A 9,002-nucleotide genomic window follows, 5' to 3' on the forward strand; every position below is an offset into this window, starting at 1 on the left:
GAATATATAGAAAAGCTACCTTTATCAACTGTGGATTCACTGTGACCTTTGACCTGGTCCATAGTAGGCTAATACTAGCATTCAGGTACAATAGCTGAGATATTTTTAGTGACAAGCGTTTCACAACATAATAAATGTATGATTATGTTGCCTTTTTTTTTTTAACATTTATTTATTTTGTAATTTACTTTACTATTATTTTGATTTATTATTTTATTTATTTAGCTTATGTAATTATTCTTTCACCTCAGAGTTTTTTTTAACTGTGTATCTTTTATTATTGAGTTTTGGTGTGAATAAGTTGCACTGTTCTTCTAAAATTAAAAATTAAAAATAAAATATTCCAAAAAGTAGTAGTAGTTGGTTTCCAATGACAGAGAGAATTGAGAATTCATTGTAGCTACTGTAAGGATAAGTTTTAAAACGTCGGAATTTACAATGTCGCAATTTTTTCACCAGGATACATCAACAGATGGATGTTATCTAAAAGCAGCCTAGATCTACAGATTGGTGAGTAAGTGTTCATTTATGTTTGGCATTCTGAAGCTAACTCTGTGTGTGTGCGTGCGTGCGTGCGTGCGAAAGACGCAGCACAAGCACAGTTTAATCTGGCTTTCATAACGTAGTGCCTCCCCTGTTACTGACCTCAGCCCAGATCACTGGTATGTATGCCTTAACGTAAGTATATCAGTGACATGTCATCATTACATGTCATCCGTCTTCTATTGTTTTCTCCAACTAGGAGGACCATTCTTTGAATTTTTACATCAACACAATGCACAACACGTTTTATATTATAATTATTTATTTATTTATTGTATGTAGTAATACAATTCACATGAATAACACAAGGGTGTACAATTCTTGTTCTTTGTTAGTTCTCACAATGTCACTGACAAATACAGCATCTGCTGAAATAATACCTTATACCTCTCATGTTGGCTTTGAGAAATATTTGCCATCAAGAATTGTAGACATACAGATGGAATATTCCAGTATGAGGATATCTGTGGAAAGTTTAAATTTATTTGTTGCCACAGAGACATTTGCAACGCTTAAAAGGCTGTTTAAACCACTGTATTTACATTTAAAATCCACTGGAAAGCTATATGCTGAAGATAAAATTACATTCATTTGGCAGAAAAGTGCAAGTCTGTAACCTGCAGAGAGCAATCAGCCAGTCCTAACATACAATAAAACCTTAAGGATAAAAACACAATAACGCTAGAACCTAATTTCTATTGCAGTAGTTATAAAAAGAAGAAGATAGGTTGGAAAACATGCAGAACAACCAAGCCAGTCAGTAGTCTATTGACTATTTTCTTACCATGAAGCTCCTCTTAGTTTGTTACTTCAGAGATCTCAGAACTCCTGTTCCAAAAATTCTATTGTTATCAATAAATATTATCAGTCCCTGAGGGCTGAAATCCTATTGTTTTTGCTCTGTTTACTTATTAGTATTCTTATTATTAACACGCAGGGTTGAAACCCTATCATTTTTGTGCTGGTTTATTATTACTATGGGGGTTCATCTGAAGGTTTAAAACCTTATTGTTTTTGTGCTGGTTTGTTATTAATAGGGGATCAAGTCTGAAGGGCTGAAATTTTCACCAATGACTGGAAGTTGTGTGCAAATGCGGCCCAAGAAATATTTGCCCAATCGACCTGACAGTGGCGCTGTTAAAATTATTTATTATTTATTTAAATATTGGAAATGCCACACCCCTCACCCAATAAGTTGGATTGACTTGAAATATGACACAAAAGTCCAGTTCAATGTGTTCTACAAAAAAGTCTAAAGAACCATTAACAGTCAGTTTGAAAAGACTGCACCATTTTGAATTTTTTGAAATTCACATTTTGACATCTCCTAAACCATACAGCAGTTTGACATACATCAATTTTTCTGTATTTTTCTGTGTTATCATTATAAGAATAACTTTATTCATCCCCAAGGGGAAATTCAATGTTCAATATTGCACCAGGCTTATCTTAAGTTATCAAAAGCTTGTTGATTTCTCATTGCATTTTGAAGATACTGAACAAACTGGACTTTGACCCTACTGATTAAAAAAAAAAAAAAAATAGACCCATTTCTAAATCGTCATTTGAGTAACATGTCATCATTGGCCAAATTCTATCAGGTCACAGCACTGAATCTGCTCTTATCAAAGGAACATACAACCTTTTTATACACAGCTGATGCTGGTGATTGTTCAAATTTAATTCCTCTGGATTTGAGCTCCACATTTCACACTGTCGATCACTTGTTCTTATTGAAACACCTCCAAAGGTAGGTTGGTATCAGGACCACTGCCCTAAAATGGTTTAAATCCTATTTATCAAACAGGCCTTTCTCAGTAGCCATGGGCAATGTCTCCTAATAAATGCCCCCTCTGACCTTTGGTGTTCCTTAAGGCTCCATCCTTGGCCCCTTCATATTCTGCATGCACATGCTACCACTTTGACATCATAAACAAAATCCAGTAACCCAGTACCATTGCTATGTAGATACATCAATATATGTCCCATTAAAACTGTTGAAGAATGCAAGAAGGAAATTTAATGAAAACAAATCAGAAATAATTCTCTTTGATTCACAAAAATCATCCCTATTTACAGAACCATCTTGGTCTCTTGTCTGCAAATGCCAAACCTGTACCCAGAAACCCCAGAGGGATATTTGACAGTGACCATGCTTATGAAAAACAAATTACAAAAATTGTCCAGTTCTGATTCTATCAATGAAGGAGCATATCAAAGGTCAAGTATTTTCTTTCTGGGCTTGATCTCAAGATCTTGATCCCAGTCATCCATTCTTTTAACTCTTCCCTGTTAGATTATTGTAACTCATTGTATTTAGAGTTCAGTCTAAAAGTAATCTCATGGCTTCAGCTGGTCCAAAATGCAGCTGCATGATCATATCATCCCTGTGTTAGCCTCTCTTCACTTGTTTTAGACTAGAGTTTACGATTTTACTGATCTCTTTTAAAGCATTTAGCCCCCAGCTACATTGCTGAAATGCTGTATGTCTATGAGCCAAGGTGCAGCCTCAGATCCTCAGGTGGGGCTCTGCTGACTGTTCCTCAGTCCTGGCTAAAAACTAAAGGTGACTAGTAGTGATGTGCGAGTCTATTGTTTTTATCTTGTATTGTCATTGAGTATTCTGCTCTTTTATTTTTGTTTGTTTTTTTCTAATTGTTTAAAATTTGCCTCAGTGCAGTCTTCAGGGTAGTTAATTCCCTACATCACTTATCTGTTTTATTGTAGGTATTTATGTTGTTTGTTTTTTTTTTCTTTTCGTATTTCTTAAAACTGCCTGATTTTATTTGCCTACATCCTGCATTGTTTTAGATCCTGGTTCAATCATGCAAAGCACTTTGTAACTCTGTTTTTAAAAGTGCATATATCTTTGATATAAATAAAGTTTATTAACCATATGTTCGTTTTTTACTGATTTTTCTGTGGAACATTACTGGGCCAAGCTTATCCAAGTTATTTAAAGCTTTTTGATATCTCATTGCGTTTTGAGGATATTGACCTATGAACCTTAAAAGCGACGTGGTTCAGCACATAAATAGACCTGACACCACCACCTTTCAGTCAATCATTACAAAACTTGCAGGATATGTCCACATTAAGTGCCAAAAACATGCCCGAAAAATTTTATTTAAAGGAGCAATAAGCGAAATTCATCATTTCTAGATTGAAGGAATTAAAAAATTGCTATGTGAAGAACTAGAGGTGTAATTTCATCTGNCGTTAGGCACATGTCGCTATGTCGATTCAATTACATTTAATGTTACAATCGTAGCATGGGTTAATGTCCGGAGCTCGAGTTATTAGCGGCTTGGTCCCAGGCGGAGAAGCGTGGGGACGTTAGCACTAATGGGCTGCCATGCTAACGTTCCAACTCTTCTCCGTGAGACTGTGAGCCCGGCTCCCGGCTCAGTTGGAGTTGGAGCGTTAGCGTGGTAGCCGAGTAGTGCTAACACTAACAGGAAAGCAGTGAAATAGCTAAACACAGCAGAGACCGAGAGTGAGTGAAAGACATTGCTAACTGCTAAACTAAGCTGGCTGTTTAGGTTTTATTTCGTCTCCCTTGGAGACCAGAGGTAGAGGGAGGAGTGGCTCATGACACACTTTGTTTTGCTCTACAGGCAGTGCACAACAGCGAACCTAGCGGTGAAACGATATCGCTTATTGCCCCTTTAAAGAAACCCCTAAGGGGGTGCTACAAATACAAATAATGGACATGGCATAACACAAACCAGCTAACAGCTAACAGCGGTGCTGGCCTGTGATTGCATTACCTTTCTCCTTCAGCAGCCCTCTCCACCTGGGAAAGGCTACCCCGATGTTGACCCTCGTTTTTTGAATTCGCCGGTCATGTTGCCTTTTTGATTCCCTTTTGCGCTTTCTTGGTGACGAGGATTCCGTCTCCCGTGATGCTGCATATGCATGATCCTGCATTATTCTCAAAGAGTGGGACTTTGTTATGCTGCAGTAGTAATAGCGGCGCAGTGATGTGAAGAGAGGGATGAGGTGTGTGAGGTTGAACCACTTGTCAGTTGTCAAAAGACATGATGTGACTGGTTTGTTTCGATTTACACCTGCCCCAACAATCCTGCATTGTAAACACAGCCAGCATGGTGAGGAGGGGGTTTGTCAACTCGCGTCACGTGTGTCTGTGTAGGAGCCTGAATGAATACTCCATGAAGTATCGGATGACATGGTTTCATCAATGTTATCATAGCTTTTTGGTACACAGCGGCTACCGTTGTTGCAATATGCGTTTGAAACAGTGAGGCGCTAGAGTGCGCTATCCGTTTGAATGCAATATATGATTTCAACGTTAGATGGGAGAAATTCCTACACACTCTGTCTTTAAGCAGTGGTTGTATTGTTTAGTGTAAAATGTTCAATGAGTGAGTCTTGGACCAAAAACTTAGGAATCTTAAACAAAGGACTGACACAGCTGTTATTTTTAATAGTTTCAACTTCTACTGTAAGACCTGGCAAAGACAAAACCTTATATGATAAGCTTTGATTGATTTAGATTGTGCTTGTTATGTATTTTTATGGTATTTCAGAATGGGTTGTGGCTTACTAATCTTAATGGTGGCATTGGATAGAATTTTTTTTTTTCTCGTTTTAAGGAGCATCATTTTTAGCTTTTAAGAATATTCAAAAGTAGCAGTGTGACTTTGACTGCCATATCAAGGCTATGGTTAATGCTGTCCAACAGTCAACAGGGAAGGACTGGAGTCTGTCAAACATGATCAAGACACCTAAATTACCTATAAAAGATGCAAATCTGATTTTTAAAAAGTATTTTTTTGCAGAGCTTTTTGTATTATTGTTGTTTTTTTTAATACATAAACTAAGTACTAATAATTATTTCAGTATTTCACACCCGATCCAAAGCATAACAAAAAATAAAATAAAACAACTCACAAGTCACAAGCCATCTACTCCACAGACAAGCAGCTAAATAAACATTAAGACTAGCAGAAAAGGTAGACATGCGCTTTGTTGGAGTTGATCAGTTTATATTATAATCAACTATAGTTTTTAAAGCTTATTAGCAAAGTGTAACTTGCCGGGGATCAGATCACCTCTGGAATACCTTGAAGATCTGAAAAACAGAGAACAAATCAAAATTCAGCCCTTGATTCTACAAAAAATCCATGTTTGCATAAATTATGTACATTTCTAAGCAGTAATTCCATCAGTACAACAAAGGAGTCATGTCATACTCACTACTCTTATATTCGCTTAATAGTATTCTTATTATTATTCTTATTATTCTTATTATAATTATTATTATTATACATTTATTATTTTTACTATTAAGTTACTGTCAATTAAACTAAACATATGCTGCACTGCTGTTCTTGTGCTATAATGTGACACATCTGCAGGAAGTTATTCCTTTGGTTGATATTTTCTCAGTTGTAGTCAGAAAAGCAGCACAGCAAGTGAATGGAAATACATTGTAAGTAAAATAGTATTTGCTTTAATAAGGACGTAGTGGTAACTATGACACGGCCTTGTTGCAGGACTGACGAAATAGGTGCTATTGGTGGTTAGTAATGCTATATATTTACTCTGTTACTGTCATAATGGGAGGAGCAGGTAGACGTATGGATCAAGACACAGATAAAACAGATTAGCAGGCAGTAGGACAAGTTCAATATCTAATAAAGAAACTAAACTTACAGAGAGTCCACAAACAGGCAGGAAGCAAAATGAAATGCAACAAAACCTCCAGGAATGCAAAAACACAAAACACTAGGAATGGGCACAGCACTGGACACAGGAAACGAAACAAAGGTTACGATATTGAAACCCTTGTTCTATTAGCACAGGCGGAACCCTCTACTGGACTCTATGGGTAATACTCCTCCAATCACAAGCACCCATTGGCCCACTGAAATCTGAATCAACATGGCTGGCCAGTCAGAATATGCCTACCCAAATACATGTGGACCCTATAGTATATAAGGCAGCACACAAGGCGGTTGTCAGTGCTCACTCACAGGTGTTTCCCCTGTGTCAGGGGCCTGAAGTGTTGGCGGACCAAAAGCATGAGGAGTGACTATTTCTATGAAGTTCTCTTCTTTTTTTCTGTACTTCTTTCCCAACCGTTATTTATGGGATAAAGATGCAGATCTGTTGTACTCTATGCATTTTACTGTGCACTCATCATCTGATTAAGTAAGGGACAGTGACCGAATGTATTTGTACACTTTGTCTATGTCTAATGTATTTTTACATCTGTCTCATAACAAGGGACAGCTACTCAGAGTGTCTTGATGTATGTTATTTACTTTACTAGGCATTTATGGTCCAATTGTTAATTGAGGGACAGCCACTCAGTACTTTATTCTTCGTACTCTGTACTTGTGATCCGACTGCTAATTGAGGGACAGCTACTCAATGACTTTTTGCACTTTATTTTTCTTACTGTGCATTTGTGATCTGATTGTTAATTGAGGGACAGCGACTCAGTGACCTTTTTGCACTTTATTCTTCTTGCTGTACACTTGTGATCTGATTGTTTTATGAGGGACAGCTACTTAGTGACTTTTTTATGCTTTATCCTTCTTACTGTGCATTCGTGATCTGATTGTTAATTGAGGGACAGCTACTCAGTGACTTTTTTGCACTTTATTTTTCTTACTGTGCATTTATGATCTTGATTGTTAATTGAGAATTTGTTACTTATTCTGCTCCTTTATGTATATATGTTTACTGTTTACTGTGTCTTTCTTTATGGACACTTGTGATCTGATTGCTAATTAAGGGACAGTTACTCAGTGACTTCTCGTAAGTTTTTTTCTGCACAGTTATGATCTGATTGTGAATTAAGAATTGGCATATACTCTGCCCCTTTATACACACACCATTGCTGTTCTCAGTGCACTTGTGATCTGTTGGGTAATAGAGGGACTGTTACTCAGAAACTCTATGTAAGTCTTTTCCTGTGCATTTATGATCTGATTGTTATCCGAAAATTGTATACTTTATCTGCCCCCTTAAGCACACACGTTTTACTGTTCACAGTGTCTTTTTTGTACGAGCAGAACTTATTATGCATATGTATATCTATTTTTGGGTTATCTACTGCTATTTTGCCGTGACACACTTGTTTAAGATTGTTGTATTGTTATTGTGTTTATTCCTTGCCTGTGAGTTGGCACTATATTGTATGGCGGAAGTGTAAAGTGTCTTTCCACACACCTGCGCTGATTGCTTCGAGCGTACTTAAACGCCACTTCCGTAACCTGAGTTACACACTGAAGAAGACTTTCTGTCGAAACGTCTGTGTTTCTGGTATTGCCATCCAAGTTGGTTTATTAAATTTACCAAAAGGACATTTGTGAGTGCTGGCATTTTTCCCTTTTTCGGACCAAAAGCATTGCCTGTAGCTTGAGGAGGTTGATGTGTCAGACCTCCATCGGAGGCCACACACCACCACTATAACATATTAATAGACTGTCTCCACCATGGCGCTGGAATTAATGGCACTGCTCTGAACTGGTTCACATCCTACCTCAACAATAGAACCTTCTCCGTAAACATAGGCACACTCTCCTCTCCCCCAGCTACTCTCTCCTGCGGGGACCCACAAGGTTCAGTCCTAGGTCCCATTCTTTTCTCCATCTACATGCTTCCCCTCGGTCAAATCATTCAAAAATATGACATCTCTTGCCACTGCTATGCTGATGACACCCAGCTCTATCTTCCCCTCAATCCAAACGACCAATCCAAACTCACCAACATCTTCATCTGCATCAATGAAATAAAGTCCTGGATTGCAGTAAACTTCCTTCAACTAAATGAAGCTAAATCCGAAATCATTCTCTTTGGCCCCTCTGACAACATCAACCTGATATCCAATAGTCTTGGCAACCTGTCCACTCTTATCAAACCTCATGTCAAAAACCTCTGTGTCATTTTCGATTCTGCACTCAAGTTTGATAAACAGGTCAATTCAGTAGTCAAAGCCAGTTTTTTCCAACTTCGCACCATCGCAAAAATCAAACCATTCCTAAGTTTCAACGACATAGAAAAAGTCATCCATGCTTTCATTTCCACCCGCTTGGACTATTGCAACTCTCTTTACACTGGAATTAATCAGTCATCTCTCTCCCGTTTACAAGTAGTACAAAACACTGCAGCCAGACTTTTGACAGGTACCCGAAAGAGAGACCACATCACCCCTGTCCTCTCTCCACTGGCTGCCAGTGCAGTACCGTATTGATTTTAAACTTCTTTTATTCACATACAAAGCCCTGAATGGAGTGGCCCCTTCCTACATGACAGAACTTTTAACCCCATACTCCACCTCCAGACCCCTCAGGTCGGCTAACCTAGGGCTTTTAACTGTTCCACGCCCTTATTTTAAACTCAGGGGTGACCATGCCTTTGCGGTCGCAGCCCCCAGACTCTGGAACAGCATTCCAGAGGGGAGGGGGGGGGGGGGGGGGGTGCAG

At 38.3% G+C, this 9,002-nt stretch overlaps 1 protein-coding gene across 1 annotated transcript in view; it reads right to left on the reverse strand.

The window, feature by feature from the left end:
- Positions 1 to 3,766: 3,766 nt before the first annotated feature.
- LOC126384280 (rho guanine nucleotide exchange factor 2-like) overlaps positions 3,767 to 9,002 on the reverse strand; it is a 176,487-nt gene continuing 171,251 nt past the window's right edge. Inside the window, exon 26 of the mRNA XM_050035244.1 lies at positions 3,767 to 5,638. Coding sequence (XP_049891201.1) covers positions 5,610 to 5,638 — 29 coding nt within the window. The 3' untranslated portion in view covers positions 3,767 to 5,609. The remainder of the gene's footprint in view (positions 5,639 to 9,002) is intronic.

This window comes from Epinephelus moara, chromosome 22, assembly GCF_006386435.1.
Source record: "Epinephelus moara isolate mb chromosome 22, YSFRI_EMoa_1.0, whole genome shotgun sequence".
Lineage (NCBI taxonomy): Eukaryota > Metazoa > Chordata > Actinopteri > Perciformes > Serranidae > Epinephelus > Epinephelus moara.